Here is a 19977-nt window from a genome sequence, read left to right as displayed (position 1 = left end):
TATTTCTCGAGCAGCTCCTATGTGCTGGGTTCTCTAGCACAGGATGCTGAGGATACTGAAATGAGGAAGACAGAGCCCCTGCCCTCAGCAGCTTTATTTAGTGCAGTGGTTTATAAAGTATGGTTGATATTGAACATTATCAACATCACCTTGGAACTTGTTAGAAATTCCTGTGTCTCCACTTTAAACTTCTCAGCTCAGATTTTAGGGGTGGGGCCCAGCAGACTTTTTTTTAACAAGCTCCCCCAGGTGACTCAAATTCTCAATTTTGTGAACCAGGTTTAATGGGATCTGTGGAATAAATACCCACTTAACTAGATCCTAAGGCAAAAAATAATGTGCTCTAGAGGTTTGGTGCCAGTAGAACTCAGTCACGAAGTGTTTAAGGATCAGGAAAGGTTTACCACATTCATTCAGCCACACTTACTGACTAGTCCTATACTGTGTGCAAGGCACTGTGCTAGGTGCTGAGAACCCAAATATGAAAGACACATTTTCAAGCAGCTCACGAAAGAGCTGACCTATGAAAGGGGTAGTTTAAGTATGTAAATTCATCTTTATTGTGATTTCATTGTAAAAGGAATACGAAATTTTATTATATATAATTTTAAAAATCATTACTATAGTTACAGAAGGTAGTTATTTAAAACTCAAAGCAGAACTGTGGTTCTTTCTATGCTCAGATATATTTTTGACAACCAACGATAAAATATTTGTAACATAAATCTTACATATTAAATGTCTCACTTGAGAGGGATTCCCCCCAGGCAAGTTCATTCTGGATTCTGTGAGACCAAATAACAACAATGGAACATTCTTGGGGTAAAAGAGTTTATACCCAACTTAATTCTTGTGGTGGTAGGTCAAGCGTTAGAATCCTGTCCGCCTCCAGAGCAGTATGTATACAAACTGGTCTCTCCTCTGGGCTTCTCCACCGCCTCCCAGCCCCAGAGCGCTGGGCAGAGCTCTTAATAGCTCACTGGCAACCCAAGTGTGAGCCGGCACCTGCAAGAATTGGACATGCACAGCGGGCGAGTGTATCAGGGGCAAGTGAGCATCTTGACCATAGGAACTTATGTTTTCCATACACTCCACTCCTCCAGGATTCTCATGTCACAGTCTATGCACCCACCATCTTCTGTGATGGTCCCTGTGCAAGAAAGCTGGAGCATTGTAACCATATTCCACAACAGCAACAGAGGCTACAAAAATATACAAATAAGGAAAATTACAATACAGATAACAAAAGAAATTATGATAATCCTCAAGCCTAAGGAGACTGACTGCCACCAAGTGACCATTCCGGCTGTATCAAACCAGTTCTACTCAGATGGGTCTATGACTCACACTTGCTGTGCTCACCCAGCAAACAGCAGTTTTTGCTAGGATGTCTGCCCAATTCACACAGACACTAGAGGAGATTAACCTTAAGAATGATATGAAACATGTTTTAGTGACACCAACATAGGCAAAAATCTTGTCCCCAAGATGCCAAGATGGCCAGCCATCACTGGTCCATGTGTCAAAATGTCCAAGGTCACATCCACTCAATGGAATCCCCAGGGTTTATTGCAGTCAGTGCTCATAGCAATATCATTATTTTGGTGGCCAAATCCTGGTTTCAATGATTTCTTCTTGGTTTGTACTTGCAATTGTACAGGAGAGGCACTCTCCAGTAGCCTAAAAGACCCAAAAGCAATTGTAATAACGTTACAGTTGTAGGAGTAGGGAAGACCTACAGTTTATCAGTGACTATTTCTGGTATAACTTTACTCTTACCCAACCAGACAACCCCCAAGGATTTGACTGACAAACCAGGTCCCTGAATCTTGGTGCTGTTCATCCATCCTTTCTCCTGTAGATGTTGCAGCAGTCTAGGAACTGCCCCTTCTAAATCTGCAAGAGAATCAGAAGTGAGCACATTATCATCAATATAATGGTACAGCCGTACTGTTTACAATTTCTCCCATGTTACCAAGTTCTGGGCTACAAGTCTGTGACAGATGGTGGGGCTGTGGAGGTATCCCTGTGGAAGGAAAGTGGAAGTCCATTGTTGTCCTTCCCACATGAAGGCAAACTGTTCCTGACTTTCCTGTTCTATGTCATGGAAAAAAAGGCATTAGCAAGATCTACAGCAAAATGATATATCCCTAGTTCATGACTGAGGGTGTCCATAAGTCCTGCAATAGAGGGGAGAGCAGCAAGCAGAGGGGGTATGACTTTATTCAGTTCTCTGTAATCCACGGTCATACACCAGGAGCCAACAAGCTTTTTAACTGGCCACACCAGAGAATTAAAAGGACTTTGAGTGAGTTTTATAATACCCACCTTCTCCAGTTCCTGGAGGGTTTCTCCAATTTCTTTATGCCCTCCAGGCAATTTGTATTGTTTGGTATTAGTCACCCACCAAGGCAAAGCTATGGGCACGTGCTTAGCATGTCCCTTCAGAAATTCCTTCACCACGCATATTCTCAGTCTGAACTCACCTGCAGTGGTCTGCAACCATAGGCCCTGCAGAATATCTATCCCCAAAATATATTCAAGGATGGGAGAGATACAAAGTATACTCCTTTGGAAGTAGATGCCCTAGTCTCAATGGGATTTGGGCTTGTTTCACTCTGATAGCCCTACCTCTTTATCCACCTATAACAGCAGGGATCCCAGGAAATCACTCAGGGTTGCCATAAATCAGTGAGCATTCACTTCCTGAATCTGCCAGAACCAAGACATGTTGTACATTCACTGGGGACCAATGAATTCAGATTTCAACATGTGGCCTCTGGTCCCCGCCTGGCCCTGCAAAACAGGTGCCTTGACCCACCCCTCAGTCAAACCGATATCTCCCTTCTATCTTCCTGTGAGGGTCCAGGCCAATCTGCCTTACTGTCCAGTGGAAGTCCTGCAGATATACAGGCCAGACTTTTGGTTTTGTCTCTGGTTTCCATTTCTTGGTTCTCAGTTGCTGAAACCATTGCTCCAGTTTCAATTGTTGCTACAGCTCCAATAAGATTTTATTTGACTTCCCATACAATTCCTCATTTGCTCCTGCCTTTATTAAATCAACCCACATCTGGGTCCTCATGACCTCCATGGGACCCTTTAGCTCTTCCTCTGAGTAGTGGATCTTATTTCCTTCTGTGCTTGTATTGCTTCAGCCTCTCCCAAATCTGCTACCATGTGAATAACCCCATTTATGGGCTGCCCTAAATCATGAGAAAGAATGGCCATTAAAGTTCCAAAGAGGGATAAAGGAGCCATTTGCAGCACCATATCCCTCATCCCTGCCATAAATAAGTCCTCATCCAGGCCATAGTTCCTAGACTTATGGGACCACCCCCACCCCCTCATCCTTTTCTGATGCATCCTCTACCACTTCCAGAGTTAACAGCACCACTACCTCCTTCACCTCCCCACAGTACCTTGCAGCCTGCATTCTTGTGCTGTTTCTTCCCATGTTACCATTACATCCTTTACCATCTCCACAGCATCTCACAGTGATGCCACCTAAGTCATCAACAAATCTTTTTACCTCCTCCACAACACCTTGCAGCCTGTGTTATTGTGCTACCTCTTCTCATGCTTCTTGCAGGAGTATGTCATTCTCCTTTATAGCCCTTTTTAACACTGTGAAGAATAGCAAACCATGGTTCCCACCGCCTCATAGAGCATTTTCTCTAAGGAATTCCCTGTTTTGCAAAGGCTGCCTCTACCGCCTTAGGCATCACCTCCATCTCCCTGTCCTGGGGAGGGGTCCAATCCTCTAGGAGGAAGGACCACATGCCCACTGGGGGTACTCAAGTGTCTTCACATCCACATGGACAGCCACTGAAGTACCCCTCCCAAGAGGGCCATTTATTTCCATTTTCAATCTGCAGCAAATCCTGCCAACTATGCCAATTGTCTTGCTTGGGGGAATTGCCCCTGGGCAAGTTCACTCTGGATTTGGTGAGACCAAATAACAACAGAACATTAGGGGTAAGAGTTTACAGACATCTTTATTTTCATGGTAATAGGTCAAGTGCTAGGACCCTGTCCGCCTCAAGAGCAGTCTGCATGCGGCAAGCTGGTTTCTGCCCCTGGGCCTCTCCGCCGTCTCACAGCCCCAGAGCACTGGGTGAAGTTCTTTATATAGAGTCAATAATAACATCTCACTGTCAACACGTGTGCAAGCCTGCACCTGTGAGCATTACCCATGTACAGTGGGCAAGCAGACCAAGGTCAGGAGAGGAACCCGGCCATAGAAACTTCCATTTTCTCTATATTACACTACCAACAAGAGGAATCAACACCCAAAGGTTTCAGTATATATTGTATCCATGATTCACTCAATTAATAAACATTTATTGACTGCCTACTAAGTGCAAGCACTGTGCACATGATCAGATGGGACATTTAGAGGAAATGTATGGACCCTGTCCTCGAGGAGCTCACAGCTAGTGAGGTGATGATGCCAGGCGGAGCAGTGTTTGTTGGTTTCCTTCAGCTTTGTTTTTGTCAACTATAGGCACCAAATGAAAATGTGGATGAATAAAATATCATTACCTTTGAGTGAAAGGAAAATTCTCATAATATTGAACTTAAAAATTTATGGTTACTATGTAATATTCATGGATAATACTGTAGCAGGAATAAATTTCAGTCTACAAATGTGAGTAACAAATAGAATTTTTTTCCTGTAACTGGGCTTTATTTCTATTTTAAGGCCCCATTAAGCTGCACTGACTATAATCTTATCAGTGAAGGCCACCCACACCCCTCAGAGCTGCATCCAGGTTAGGGCATTCTGAAGTGCCAACATGAGAAGCAGGGGACATTGAGGTCCTTGCATTGCAGGTCCCCACAAGGATTGTTGGGTGTTCTTTGTTCACTCTGGTGTTCGGTTTTCAGTCTTACATTTTGTTGGGGACTGACTTGGCCCCTCCCATCATGGTGACTGCCTGGTTTGAGGATCTGTAATGCTCGGGATGCCCGTGGCTTCCTCCCTCTGCAATGCAGCAGAGATCTCTGTGATGTGGACATATTTGAAACATCACCCCAGAACTTGTTAGAGATGAAATTCTCCTCCAACCCCAACTTTCTACTTCAGAAACTGATTAAAACAGTCAACAGGCTGCAACTTCTCTGAGGCTCTCTTCTCCAAGACTCTGCCCAGGATGGAGTGAGGGCAGTTTCTCCTTCCCTTGGGGTGGTGGTGTTAGACTCTTATATTGCTTCCTTCTGTCTTAATCTTGATATTTTTCCCCTGCCCCAGAGGGTATTTCCTCTATCCTGAAATGTTTGCTTCCGAGGCATCTAGAATTATCTTAAAGGATTTAGTTTTAAGCAGGGAAGTACTTTCAGTTTTAAACTGGGAAGTACTGGGAAGAAAAAAAGCATAAATCATACCTGCCACAAAACATTTTGAAGAACTTGAGGCTTCAGGTTAGGGGAATGGTCTAAACTTGGAGAAAACACAGGGTGAAAAAATACAGCACGGACCTGTAACCACATTTTCAGACTCTGAAACTCAATTTTTCCCCCCACCTACACCACCATGCTGCCACTTATCTCCTTTGATGATAGTCAATAATACAACAAACCTCCATGTAGAGACAATAGGGGAGTCACCTTATATACTTTAGCTTCAATCTCACAACCTGTGAGGGGGCTTTGTAATTTCCATTTCACAGAGGAGGAGGCTAAAGTGGGGAGATGTGAAGTACTTATTCTAGGTGAGTGCTGGAGTCAGGGTCACAGTCCAAGTCTGAGCCATTGCAAAGCCTGCCTTTTTTCCAATTCTTTTGACAGATTCCTATGACTGAAAACTTTCTTAGAACCAGCCCAGCTATTAAACATTTGCTCTGTGCTAAGTGGGTTATATAATCTCTACTTCTTTGATAATTCTTCACAGGTGTTAGCACAGCGTTTTTCTGATGAGAAGACTGAGACTGAGACTAAGACTTGAGTAACTCACCCAAGGACTTGGTGCAGCAGAACAAAATTTGACGTGAGGTCTAGCCTTCAAGTACAGGCTCCAGGTTTGAAGGCAGCTGCTTTTGCCACTAAAACAATGTGACTTCCAGGAAAGGAAATGGGGATAATATACCAGTCACACTAATTTCACTGTTGTTACGAAAATCTGATTTTGCATATGGAATACCATGATGCCAGTATCATGAACTTAATATACTGAACTCTAAAATTAGGACATCCAAAGACCTACTTCAGCTTGTTGTAAAACTCTGTTCAGTTTTGGGCTAGTAACATTTAATCTCTTTCAGATCAGCTTTCTCAGAACTGAAATGAAAGAACTGGACTTTTACATTTCCATCCAGCTCTGAAATTCAATTTCTAGATAAAAGTATCATATACATAAATGATCAAGAAAAACTGTAGAACACCTCTCAGAATTATCTTGTCTTTTTAATTTAGTAGCTCACTTATTTTCCAATACTCTTTAAAGGTTTATCTTTTGGCATCCTCAGAGATGTTCCTATTTTTGTAGACACTGCACTAATTTCCAATAAAATCATACATCATAGAGGATGCAAACAATAAGCATGTGTAATATGTCTGAAAGTTTAAGTTTTAAATGTGTAAGATATTTCGGTATGTACATCTCTTCCACAAAAGATGAAACAGAAGTGTAAAAGACTTCTTAGTAATTACTAAGGGTTAGATCACAATTGACACCTACAATTTAAACAATTTGTTTAAACGGAAACTGATACTTCATTGTAGTTTTAAGTGCAGAGCTAATGTCCTTCAGTCTTGCTACTTCCTCATTCTCTGATCTTGGACAAATCACCCTATGACTCAGTTTCCTCATCTGAAAAATAACATTCTAGTAACATATACTTTATAGGGCTGCTTTGAGGAGTAAGAGTTTCCACATAAAAGGCAATACCTGCCACACAGTAACTATCTAACAAACGTTTAACTATTGTCACCGGCGTTTCTCAGTTGGTTATTTTCATATGTAGACAGATGAATTCGGATTATTTCAGGAAACAGTATTTGAGTGCCTACACGTACGAGGCCCTAGGGTTACCAGGGATTCAAGTCTCTGGCCTTGGTGAAGCAGGACTGGAAGACAAACGAACAGGTTAAAACAAGAAAACCAAGAGAATCTCAGATGCGACAAGTGCCACATTTCGTGTAAGTGTATCTGCCTTTGCCGCCTTTGTCCCGCGAGGCTGCCCGAGGAATCCCTTTGGCCTCTGCCATTTAACGTCACAGGAAGCGCGACCAATCGTGACCGGCTCCGGGAACTAAGCTGTTCCCTCTCTTCCTGCAATACTTGAAATGCCAATCCTTTCTTTGGCAAATGTCCTTCCGTCTTCCGTAGCTTTCGTTCCTGGAGCACTCCTCTGGGAAGGCCAGCCACGCAGCTCTGCAGGCCGCGAAAAGCCTCGCAAGGCGCGCCCGGAGTGACGACTCGTACGTCACTTCCGGGACGCCTCCTTCGCTGAGCCTTGTGGGTAGCGGGCCGGGGTCTCCTGGCGACGACGATGGCGGGGGATGTGGGCGGCCGTAGCTGCACTGATTCAGAGCTGCTGCTGCACCCGGAGCTGCTGTCCCAGGAGTTCCTTCTCCTCACCCTGGAGCAGGTGGGCGCGCATGGGAGAGGCGCCGGGACTTGGGCTCGCCCGAGTAGTCCTCAGCGTCCCGCCGGGTGTGCGCCGCTGTCCAGCCCTCACTGACAGAGCGGGTCTCCCCACGCCCCTACCCAGGAAAGAGACGTCCTTAAAATACCAGCAATTCCTCGGGATTAGAATTTACCTTTTGGGGTCCTTACTGGCTCGGCGAGAAGAGACCCCGGCGACCCCCGGGGCCTGTGTGTGAGCAGGGGCCTGAGGAAGAGGGGCCGGTGACGAATTGTGGAAGAGCGTAGTTGAAGGGTAGTGACCAAGGACTGTTAGGGCTGGAAAGCATCGGAGAAGTCGCCCTTTCTCCACACTTTCACCACCTTTAAAGAGGAGGAAACTTGAGTCCCAGAGAGGTGAAGTGACTTACTTAGGGCCATACCATCAGTAAATGGTGCAGCCAGGAGAATTCAGGGCTCCTGGCCCTCATTATAGTTTGTTATTTTTCAGCCAATGCGGCCTCTGGTAGTAGATGGAAAAGAAGCCCTCCCCCACCCCTAAAAAAAAGTGATAAGTTTAAAGTGGTAGAGAATTACTAAACGTTTCCTTAGGGTTTTACGTAGCATATTTTGTTATTTTCCTTGTAGTTTGCTCTCAGTACTCTTTCCCTAATGTCCTCAAGTACCGGTTCCTAAGAGGATTATGTTAGTGATGCCACTTACCTTTCGCTTGTGGGTCTCAAAGTTTTTAGGTCCATTAGAACCATTCCAGGGTTTAGTAAGACGCAGATTGCTGGGCTCCATCCCCAGAGTTTCTGATGCAGTAGGTCTGGGGTGTGGCATGGAGATTTGCATTTTTAACAAGTTCTTGCTGCTGGTCCAAGGACCACAGTTTGAGAACAATGGAGCAGTACTTCTCAAGCTGAAGTGCCTGTGAACTCTCTGGGAATGTTGTCCAAGAGAATCCCCAGTTTCCCCATATCTCTGAGTAAATACAGGATGAAAATTGATAATAAAGGACAGTCCAGTGTAAGTATGAAAATAAATAAATTTATGCTTTAAATTTTGAGGGGATAAAAGGAATTGGGATAACTTTCTCAGAGGACATAGATTGCATTTGTTTTGTCAGTTCTAAGCCAAAGGTTTCCCAGCCTTTCTGTATTGCAGCCGAAGAGCCCATGACTCATTCTTCCTCATTTTCTTTCCTAAATCCAAACTCTGTTTCCATAAATACTACTGTTCCTTATCCTAAATGTTTTCCATGATGTAGAGAACAGATTGGAAAATGAAGTAATTTAGATAGGGATGGTTGGACAATGATGAAGCCACTTGAAAGGACTGGTAAAAACATGTGGGGCAGGTTCTAACGATGTACTGTTACCAGTACTGTCATCAGTGAGGGGACTGCAGCATCCATCTGTAGAGCCCTTCAAAATCCTGATAGTTAACTTCAATTTAAGAAGCACTATTACAAAAACATGGGAAATAATATACAGGGTGAGATCTCCAGTCCACCAATCCGATCATAATAGTAATACTGTAGATATCTTTTTGACAGAATGTAGCAAGTGTTACCATTGTTAGCCTTTTGTCCACTGTCCCAGTCAGTCCTCCACTTCAGTTCCCTTCATAGATGACGATGCTGTGGCTGGAAGTGGATGGTCTTCATGCCTGGTATGTTGGCCAAGCAGTTGGGGACAGAAGTCCTTGTCACACTGAGGACATACGACCATTGTTTAAAATGAAGCTGAACTCTATTGGCAGAGCTTAACCATTTTATAGTACTGCTTCTTTCAGTACCATACAGGACTCTTAAGCATATATGTAATTGTAAACATGGCTTCATAATTTGTTATTTAAGTTGGAATGTTTTATTGTGTTAGGTAGGTAGTTGGTTATTAAAATAAAGGATATTGTTTTGAAATTACTTTTGTTTCGTTTTCCACAGAAGAACATAGCTATTGACAATGACATAAGAATAAACAAAGACAATCTTACTGATCTTTATGTTCAGCATGCAATACCATTGCCTCAGAGAGATTTGCCAAAGAATAGATGGGGGAAAATGATGGAAAAGAAAAGAGAACATGAGATGAAAAATGAGACTAAAAGGTACTTTTCAATGGTTCTAATTTTCTTCTTCTTTTATATGACTAAGTAATTTTGCTTTTTTTTCCCCCAGGTAAACTTAGGTAAGAAAAATTCATTTACTTAACAACTATTGTGCATCAGGCACTGTGTTTATAGCATGAATAAAACTGACAAAATTCCCTGCTCATATTTTAATTGGGGGGAAAATAATTGAAATGTTGAATAAAATATATGGTATGCTGCATAGTGATAAATGCCAAGTAGAAAAGTAAAACAGGAAGGGGGATTACAATTTTAAGTAAAGTGGCCAGGAACAGCCTCACTGAGAAATGACACTGTAGCAAGCTATCATTCCAGGCATAATACAAGAGCCTGGGTGGAGAGCATGCCCATCACATACCAACAACAACAAAGAGTCCAGCAGGACTGGGGCAGAGAGAATGAAGGGAGAAGAGGGAAAAGAGGTTTATTGGGGGTGAGAGGGAGACATTGTCAGGTGATGAGAAGCTTTGTAAGTCATTGTAAGAACTTTGTTTTGCTCTGAAGCAATCCCATTGGAAGATTTTTGAGTAGAGTGATGACACTATGTGATGTACCTCTTAACAGGGTCACTCTGGCTACTTCACTGAGAGGTGATTTAAGGTGGTGGGGAGGGGAACAGGCTTTCCAATTAGGAGGCTGTGTGCTAATCCAGGCACTAGGCGGTATTGACTTTTATTGAGGTAATTAACTTGTCATGAAGTGGTTGGGGTCTGGATATATTTTGGTGGTAGAGCCAACAAGAATTGCCAAATTGTGGGAAAGAAGTCAAGTAAGACTCTTAAGGTCTTTGAATAATGTAGAAATGAAGAGACTGTTGTATAGCTTCAGGTACACTATTTAAAAGTTTTAGATTTCAGACAATTTTTCCTACAACTACCTGCAAATGAATTAATTTTTTTAAACCAAGTTACATTTACTTGATCAGTGTAGTTGGTTAATGAGGACACTAACCAAAGATTCCTAAGTGGGCTAGTTTTTTTCCTGTTTTATCATAAGTGGGTGCTGTTGATTAGAGCTCTCTTTGTAAGGTACTGTGTGAGGCAGTGCACTAGAGACAGTGGGAGGAGATGGAGTGAGAGGGTGGGGTGAGGGAGAATGCTAGCTTTGAGTTGATTAGTGGTTTCATCTTGACTCAGGAAAAAAACCTCATGATTGATAGGTTAATCCCCACATATGAGGACAGCTGAGGTGTACAACATGTGCGTCACTGTCTTTTGGAACGCAAATTCTGGTGCTGTCTCACTTTTGATTAGGAACACATTCAGTTCAGATTTAGCTTCATTTTAGCCTGATGGTTACATACAGGCTGCATATTAGTGTTAACTTTCATAAATCTATGCATTATACCATACATATCTTTAGTTTACTTTGACTCTTATTAAGAGAGTTACTTTCCATCCTCAAGTAAAACGAAAACAGGCAGGTCCGACTGCCGACTGAGACCCCAAGGCATTGTGGGAGTCCCAGTGTGCGTGCCCTGATTGAGGCACTTTGTCCTAAGAAAGCTTTCAATACAGTTGTACTTCACTTCATACAACAATCCATCATAGTACCTCAGTGTCGTCTTGGAAAGGCTCTTTGACTGTATTTAAAAAAAAAAAATCACAATTTGACTCTTGAATCAGAGCACTGAAGTTGGAAGGATCTAAGAGATCATTGGATTTTGTTCAATTGCTGATTATTTTTGTCTGCTGAAGAACTGAGCCCCAGAGAAGTGTTGTGTCATGCCCCAGCTCACACAGCACTAGAGCCAGGTCTTTCATGCAGTACTTCTCAAACTCCTGTGCCTCTTGCATCTATATTGAACTCTCACAAGCTAAGAAGCTCTGTTCTCAGTCCCTGTTTCCCTTCTACAGTGGCAGGGGGGTACACTAAGTTGCTGTTTCATCTTCTGCCAAACAGTGTTCATTCACCCAAGAACTGGTGAGTTTGGCCAGTCACCTAGGATCTGGTTAAAATGCACATTCTGAATCAGTGCAGGTTGAAACCCTGAACTCTGCATTTCTTACCGGCTCCCAAGATGATGCTTCTGCTGCTGGTCCCTGGGCCACACTTTGAGTAGCAAGGCTGAAGTGTTCTTGCCAATAATTGGCTGCTCATGTTCTTTTAACATGTTTAAGTAAAGGTTTTTTTCATAAGCAAATCTGTCATTTCATTTGAAGTGTAATGAACAGATGAATACTTTTATTATTTATCTTTACAATTCAGAGTGGAAATTAGGTTTTCAGAAGCTAAATATGAAGACTTGCCAAGATTTAAAGTAAAATTATACAAATGTTACAGTTAGTGTAGAAACTGCCTTGGCTTTAGAGACTGCATGAAACAGTGTTGTCTCATTGTAGATTGCCATTATGCTAGTCTTGGGATGTTTTTATAGTTCAATAAACTGTAAACAGTTTCTAATATCATATTCTAATCAAGTTCTAAGTAATAATTGATCCATAGTCAAGATAGCCCTATCAGTAAGGTGGTGATTTTTAAAATTAAAAAATAAAATTTTGTTAGTAGAAAATTCTGTTTTAAGTACTTGGGTTAGTTGGATGATCGATGTTTTAAACATCACTGTACCTTGTATGTGCATTAAAACTTACCTTAAATTTCTTCTCAATAAATATTTTAAACTTTAAAGAACTAGACAATTATTTCACTTAGAATGGACATAGAAACCTTATTTCTAGTATCCGTACTTACAATAGATTAGTCTTATCAGTAATCTTTCCATCACTGTTTTAACCTTGGATTCCATGAACTGTTGCATCCCAGATGGTATTTTTCATGAGTACCTGTCTTTGGTTTCAGGAGTAGCACTGTAGATGGGTTAAGGAAGAGACCCCCCATTGTGTTTGATGGAAGTTCAACAAGTACAAGCATAAAAGTGAAGAAGACAGAGAATGGAGATAATGATCGACTCAGGCCACCCCCTCAGGCAAGCTTTACCAGTAATGCCTTTCGAAAATTGTCAGATTCCTCTTCAAGTGTTTCACGCCTAATTTTGTCTTCCAATTTGCCTGCGAACAATAAAACGGAACACAATAATAATGACACTAAACAGAACCATGACTTAACGCATAGGAAAAGTCCTTCGGGTGCCATGAAGTCTCCACCTCTGTCCCCTGTTGGAACTACTCCAGTGAAGTTAAAGCGAGCTGCTCCTAAGGAAGAAGCTGAGGCCGTGGTAAGTATGAGGTCTCCATGCTCATAGGAGGTGTAAACGAAATCTCTGGGCAGTTGGCCTCGCAGCTAAAATGGGGTCAGCAGTGCTCCTTCTGTTCTTGAACCCTTAAATGACCTCTTATTTTTACATTTCATTCCTCATGTGTTTGAACCCTGGAATCTTAAAATCTATGATGATAAGCTAATGTTTTTTAAAGCACACTCTACTTCGCTAAAAATGTGTATAAAGAGAGAGTTTCTCAGGCACTTTTCCTTGATTTTTCTCATTTAGATCCTTTAACTATCTTGGAACTAAAAGAAAGAAATGTCCCTTTGTTAACAAGGCTCAGAATGTGAAGTGATTTGTCCACGGTCACATGTTTATTAAATAGCATTTTAGAGCTTGACCCTAAGTGTCTCTTGCATTTACCTTAAAACTGCCCCAGAGTCTTTAGGATTTACCACTTGTTTCCCTGCTCCCAAATGTACCTGTCTTTGGAGGGACAGAGGAAGTTTAGGGGATCTGCTGTGCTCTGCTCCACTTAAGTCTTTGGATACTCAGGTTTCCTATGCTCTCATACTTGGGACAGTTACAGCAGTTATTTAAAGTTCAATTTACAAGGTGACATAACATATTTGGTCCTTTCCTAGGCTTTTCAGAAAAGTGATTTCACGTTTAAATACTTAGCAGTTCTATAGCTTTTATTCCCTGTTGGCTTAGCCATTCAGGCTGCTTTAACAAAAAACACCTTTGACTGGATAGCTCAAACAATGAACAATTTATTTCTTATAGTTCTGGAGGCTGGGAAATCCCAAATCAAGGAGGTAACAGATTTAGTGTCTGGTGAGGGCCCATTTCTTGGTTCATATTTGGCTGTGTCCCGCTGTGTATATAGCGGAAGGGTCTTGGGCATGCTCTGGGGTCTCTTTTATAAGGACTCTAATCCTATTCATGAGGGCTCCACCCACCTAACCTAATCCTCTCCCAAAGGCCCCAGCCCCACTACCATCACACTGGGGACTGGGTTTCAACATAGGAATTTTGAGGGTACACCAACATTGGGTCCATAGCAGTCCTGTAGTATGTTGGCCTTATTATCATCATCTTTTGTGTGCCAACAGGATCAAAACTCAAGAGTAGCTCAAACATTCTTAGATAGACCCTGGAAAAAGAATGCTGTGTATCTGACCAGCCCTAAGTTCTATATCGTTTCACTGAATCCTTTCAGCAACCCTATGAAATAGGCACGATAGTTACTCCCATTGCACAGATGAGGAAATAGTACCTTAGACATTTTAAGTAAATTTGTCCAGGGTTCCAGAGTTAGTAAGTGGCAGTTTGAGTTCAGATTTGTTTGACCCCAGAGCATGCACTTGTTATGGCACCATACTGCCTGCATGCTTCAGTCCCCTTTGTGCAAGAGGTGGAGGGCATCAGATGACAGTGGAAAGAATGGTCCACACCTCAGAATTTCCCAGCCTCCAGAACTGTAAGAAATGCTGCAGTAAAGGGTGAGCCTTGAGGATTTTTTTCATTCCCTTAAAAAACATCTGTCTACTAAAAAATTTACTTTTTTAGAGATGTGGTTTTTAAAACTTGTATTAAGATCTTGCGGTTAAGGCAGGAGATGGGCTAGGTAGGGAGGAAGCAGGTCGGAAGCAGTCAGTGGTTCTACTCCTTAAGTTCACCTGGAGGAGTTCCCAGCAAGCACAGACAGAAGTCAGAGTCTCATCCCCACCACCTCCTGTGCGCTGAGTTGGTTTGCCCAGGCGCGGGCACGTTTGTGGGAGGTCTGATGCTGACATGCACATGCTTGAGAACCACAGCCAGAGAAATGGGAGCCTTTTTTTTATTTGTCCCCATCTAAAACCTTTCCCCATCAGGTGGCAGCAGTTATCTACTGGTCATGTATTAGTAAACCCAAGCTGTTAAAATAAAGTGCCCATTTTGGTTACTCTGACATCTCTCCAAGTATAAGCTGGTTTCTGTTCATGTCTTTTCAGAATAACCTGAAGCCCCCAGAAACAAAGAGGAAGATACAACATGTTACATGGCCGTGAAGGAAAGTTTCCAAAAATGTAAATATAATTGTAACTGTAGTTTTTCACATATATTGACAGTTTTCACATATATTGACAGTATTTACAGAGATCCTTATTATTGTGGGATTTTCTTAGGAAGTTTAAAATTAGGTTCAAATAAGGTCTTTCCTTTCCCTTCTTTCTTATCCCTTTCACCCCCACTTTTTTTCCTTAAACTCTTAAACTCTTGCCTTTTGTGCTCTGTTTAGGAGAATTTCTCTTTAACAAATTGCTTAGAATAAATCATTTATATTGACCCTCATCAGATCATTAGCTGCCAAGTCTGGTATAAGGCATCCAGTGACTTTTAGGAATTCTTATTAGTCTGTTTCAGTCTTTGGGGAAATCTGAGCTTTTTTTTTTTAATTCAAATATTTTAGAAGTTCACAATTTTTATTTATTTTCCTAAGCAAAAGAATATTGCATTTCATCACAATATTTTAGTAAATACTGCCAAACTCATTCTCAAGGTTTACCAAGAAAAGTATATTTGTAGTGCTGCCAATAAACTCTTCAGAATGTACAGACACTACTTCTTCCCATAAAATCCAAAGGGACATCAGTGCTCGCTGCTGCTCCTGCCCTTGAAGTCACAGCAGGATTGGCTGAGGCTGAGTCGGCTGCTCAGTCCCGCATCTAGTCTACTCCTAGAAAGTCCTCTCATGCAGCAATCCCACCGACTCCTCATGAGCGGCCTGTGATCTCACTCCTTCCTAGGCGCTCAGTCATTTCCAAATGAATCTGATTTAAAAATCTTCTGGTGAAGTAATCATGTTAGAAGTGGTACCTGACAGCCAAAAGTTTAGAGAAAAAGAGGCAGCTAGAATTCTAGAACTTAAGGGAGTCCAGCAAGTATAGCTGTGAGGGGGAACTTCAATGTGATCTGGAGGAGGCAGAAGGAATGACTGAAGTGAAGTAAGAAGTCACTGGAGTGACAGCATAGGAGATGTGCATCAGCCGGAGAGGGCACCCTGCTGGTGCAATGTGGACAGCTTTCCACAGGGCTGTCCCTCACAAAAGTGTCTGTAAGGTTTTGTGTTTGTGCTAAAGTGGGTTATTATCCCAATTGTATAAGGGAAGTCAGTGGGAAAATAGGATATACCTTATATTCCTGAGTTCTAGTGTCTGCTTTTCTGCTGTGTTTTTTTAAGCAAGAGCTAAGGATACTTTGTACTTTTTCCCTTGTATGATCTTCAAATTGGGGTTTGCCTTTTCAATACTTTTTAGAGCAGTCTCATTCCTCTTTTGGTTTGTGAAAACAAGCATCTTAGTTCAGCTATTGAGTAGCCTTACAGAAAATTAACTCAGCCTTGCAGGTGAGTACTGTATGAGAACTGTAACCCTACAGTTTTTAGCCATTTTGCCTTTATCCAGACTACACATCTGTACAGATAAGACAAAATTGATACATACTAAGTGTTGTATAAGTTGTTAATGTTATGGTAAATTGTTGACTATACAGTTATCTGCAGGCCTGATATACGTAATACTGTTTAAGGCCAACCGTAACTCTATACATAACTATGTTAAGGGAGACTCAAAGTGCAGATTTTAGGGTAGGATGACAAATTATATTTTATATTCAGTTGTTCCTTCTGCTTCCATCTGCGTTTCTCTCTTAGTTAAGAGAGAATTAGCCATTTGACAGTTTTAAGTCATTGGAAACTTATTTTTAGTTACTCAGAATTAATTTTTAATTTGTATATTTAACTTACAGAGTAGGTTGGTAATAACAGCTGAACTGTGTAACACTGTTGCTTCAAATTGAAGTTTATATTATGAACATTCAGAATCAGTGCTCATAGAGCAGCATATTATTGAGCTATTTTGAGTTTGAAATGTGAAGAGCTAAACCCGTACTATGTATTACATGATACCAACACGTGAGCACTCTGCACCTTCTCAAGGTGTATAGAGATGGCTTGTCCTGCAGTGTCTTTCTCCATGCCATAAAGCCCGATGAACCTTGGGCATCTGAAGCAAAGTGCTAGGACTCTCAACGTTTTGAAGTGTTCATTTGTCTTAGAAGGACTTGATTTGATGGCAGACAATTTTGGAATACTCTTTACTCACTAACATGGCTTAATATTGTTGCTCTTGATTGCATATTCCCATAGAGCCAGCCAGGTTTTCTTCTTACTGGGGTAGGCATAGGAGAGGCATTCGAGGCCATGGGTGGCTTCTGCAGAGTAGTGATAGGCACTTTACCACTTCCTGCCATGGGTAGGGGTCTTGTTCTTTCTTGCTCTCCCTCTTGGTTCCCTGTTTCCCTTTTTCTTACTGTTCTTTCCCATATTTTTACTTTCTTTGCTTCCATTCTCCTTCCTTCTTTCTGTAGATCCTAAGCTTCAGGCTTAGGCTTGCAAGTCATTTTGTTGGCCCTGTTCATTCAGTGAGGAGTGAAGATAGGCTGGCCCCAACCCTCTTCTTACCTTTGAGGAGTTGTAGATGGCTGTGTGAGTTCTGGAAAGTCTTATGACCCTGCAGCCCCAGGGCACTAAATTGCTCCCAGTGGCTGTAACGGCAGTACAGTTTACCAAAATAGCTTTATTAATCTAGACAGCTACCAGGCACTTTGGAAAGTTGGTTCAACTACAACTATGAGGCCATAATATTTTTGCTAGTGTTAAAATTCTTCAGAATTGTAATTATTATTTGAAATAATATTTTGATTGACTTAAGTTTTGAGAGGTGATTCTAAAACCGATCTAGAGATTCATTCAATAGCAATGACCTTTTTAAAACTTACATTAAGTAAAACTGCCAGTAGATTAAATCGTATGTATGTAAGAGCTTCCTCTATTTACTACTGTGGAACTTCAGTAATTTTTAGGGGCTACATAATGGTCAAAATGTTTTTAAGTGTGCTCTTTTATTAAATGCCTGTGCAGGTTTTATAATTCATTACAAAGAGTTTAACCTTGTAATGTACATTTTGTAATGTAAAAAGTCTTTTAAGTAGCCTTATGCTTTATTTAAATAAACAATAAAATTACTGAGTAGGTCTGTCATTCATAAAAAATAAAACGGAAAAACACTGTAATGACTTGATCTTTTTATTCGACCAAACTATATAAAAAGTGTTCTTTATAGCAACACCTCCTGTACCTGGGTTGATTGGGATCAGGCATGGTACCAACAGTCCAGCCATACCTTGGGACCCCAGCTTTAAGGTGGCCTGCTGTTCAGGATGTCCTGGTGCTACAGGGGCTGACACACTGCCTCCGTGCTTTGAGGATGGGAATAAGTGCCCTATCCTTCTCCGGTTAAGCTCTCTTAGTGAACTGGAACAATCCAGATATTCAGTTGAGGGACTGTGTTTGGGGCTGTCTTTAAAAAGTTAATTTCTAAATTGGTAACAATGTTGGAGACTGAAGCTCTAAATTAACTTAACTTGGAAAAGCCCCAGGTAACTTTCTACCTTGAACTTTAAAAGGCAGATCTTTAATTTTTTTGTCTGGACAGAAGAGACAAAAAGTCCTATTTCTGTTTACATCATTTTTACTAACATGCTTTTTCTCACTGAAGTTCTCTGATCTGTCAGTTGGTACTAGTTGTCTTCTCTGTTGTCACAGAAAAAAATAAAGATGTGAATTAATTAAGGTCCTGCTTAATGAAATAATGAATAATTGTAAGGACAGAAGGAAAATCAGACCATTTCATGAAGTAGTGAGGGACAGGGAAGGTAAGGCAAGGAGCTACTTTAAGTATAGTGGTTAGGAAAGCCCTCTTTAAAGAGATTCAGTTACTGAAACTTTCAGGAAAAGCATCTTACATGCGGTAGATTTTTAATGGCTACGTAGTATTAGTTGCTTCATCTATCAAAGGTGGAATCTGTTTCCCACCACTTGAATATGGACAGGCTGAAAGAATTCTGTTCTCCTGGCGGCTGCTGCAGCCATGTGAAAAAGCCTTGCTAGTGAAACAGCCCTGGCCAACAGCACTGACCATAAGATGTGAATGTTAGTCACCTGTCCCCAGCCTAGCCTCCAGGGGCCCGGGTGAGGCCAGCCTGGAGAGCTGGTTCACAGGCCATGAGAAGACAGCAGGGGAGTTGGAAGCTAGTGTTGGAGATGGTTTGCTACCCAGCACTAGATAACTGATACCAGACAAGGGCAGAGTGGAATCCCTGAGGCGCCATTAGATTGTAGACCAGGAAGACTGGTGTGGCTCAAATCAGTGAAAATAGATGAGGGTAGTGTGAAGTGAAGTCAGAGAAGGTAGGCAGGAGCCAGATTCTGTTCTAAGAGCAATTGGAAGCTCTTTGTTAGCTATTCAGCCTTAACTAAGCATTTGGTTTAATCAAAACACAGAAATAAGACTAGTTAAATAAGTACATAGTACCCCTAAACATTTTTTCCCCTCCGGTACAATCATCGTAAGTTTTTGTTTTGTTTTTTAGCCTATTTGAACTAAAATATATTTCTTTGACTAATATTAAATCTTAGACCTGACTGTAAAATACCAGTAAATGGTAAAGGGTATTTTTCTTAAATATAAAAACATCGTATCTAGTAAAACTGTTGGTCTGTCCTGCTCTGCTACAAAGGATTCACCTCATTTTATTATATTTTATCACACCTGCAGATACTGCTTTTTCTGCAAATTGAAGGTTTGTGGCAACCCGGTGTTGAGCAAGTCTATTGGCACCATTTTCCCAACAGCATTTGCTCACTTCATGTCTCCTTGTCACATTTTGGTAATTCTCAACAATATTTCAAATGTTTTCGTTATCTGTTACAACGATCTGTGATCAGTGATTGTGACTTGCTGAAACCTCAGATGATGATGGTTAACAGTTTTTAGCAATAAAGTATTTTTAATTATGGTATGTACTTTTTTTTAAAGACAATACTATGCTCACTTAATAGACTATGGTATGTGTAAACATAACTTTTATATGTACTGGGAAAACCAAAAAATTCATTGACTAGCTTTGTTGCAATATTTATTTTACTGCAATGGTCTAGAACCACACTATCTCCCAGGTATGCCTGTAATTTTTAAAAATAAACTTTAAAAAAATAACATTTTTATTTTAGGGA

General features: G+C 41.3%; 1 protein-coding gene and 1 long non-coding RNA gene across 4 annotated transcripts; one reads left to right on the top strand and one right to left on the bottom strand.

Annotated features, from left to right (window-relative positions):
- Positions 1-536: 536 nt before the first annotated feature.
- LOC118930363 (uncharacterized) lies at positions 537-7428 on the bottom strand. 2 transcript variants are annotated; one of them, XR_008995717.1, is made up of 4 exons: positions 6887-7428; positions 5386-6055; positions 1780-1896; positions 537-1680 (listed from the first exon to the last, which is right to left on the bottom strand). It is a non-coding gene; the product is annotated as an uncharacterized LOC118930363 (long non-coding RNA). The 2 variants fall into 2 exon arrangements; XR_008995716.1 differs by having other exon boundaries at positions 5386-7427.
- On the top strand, positions 7425-19771 carry C2H2orf49 (chromosome 2 C2orf49 homolog). Of its 2 annotated transcripts, XM_057496885.1 has the most exons (6): positions 7425-7589; positions 9513-9676; positions 12497-12623; positions 12750-12872; positions 14855-14929; positions 19520-19771. In XM_057496885.1, exons 1-5 carry the CDS (start codon positions 7491-7493, stop codon positions 14909-14911), a joined length of 570 nt encoding a protein of 189 aa, XP_057352868.1. In that variant the 5' UTR covers positions 7425-7490; the 3' UTR covers positions 14912-14929; positions 19520-19771. The 2 variants fall into 2 exon arrangements, with proteins under 2 accessions (XP_057352868.1, XP_036777398.1); XM_036921503.2 differs by having other exon boundaries at positions 12497-12872.
- Positions 19772-19977: the final 206 nt, after the last annotated feature.

The sequence above is a fragment of the Manis pentadactyla genome, chromosome 2 (genome assembly GCF_030020395.1).
Source record: "Manis pentadactyla isolate mManPen7 chromosome 2, mManPen7.hap1, whole genome shotgun sequence".
NCBI lineage: Eukaryota > Metazoa > Chordata > Mammalia > Pholidota > Manidae > Manis > Manis pentadactyla.
This window is presented reverse-complemented; position numbering and strand designations above follow the sequence as displayed.

Excerpts from the sequence above, each read along its gene's own strand:
- C2H2orf49 (XM_036921503.2), top strand. The coding sequence starts at position 7,491 with ATGGCGGGGGATGTGGGCGGCCGTAGCTGCACTGATTCAGAGCTGCTG. Across the intron at positions 7,590-9,512 it reads TTCTCCTCACCCTGGAGCAG|AAGAACATAGCTATTGACAA; the intron begins GTGGGCGCGCAT and ends CGTTTTCCACAG. Across the intron at positions 9,677-12,496 it reads ATGAAAAATGAGACTAAAAG|GAGTAGCACTGTAGATGGGT; the intron begins GTACTTTTCAAT and ends CTTTGGTTTCAG.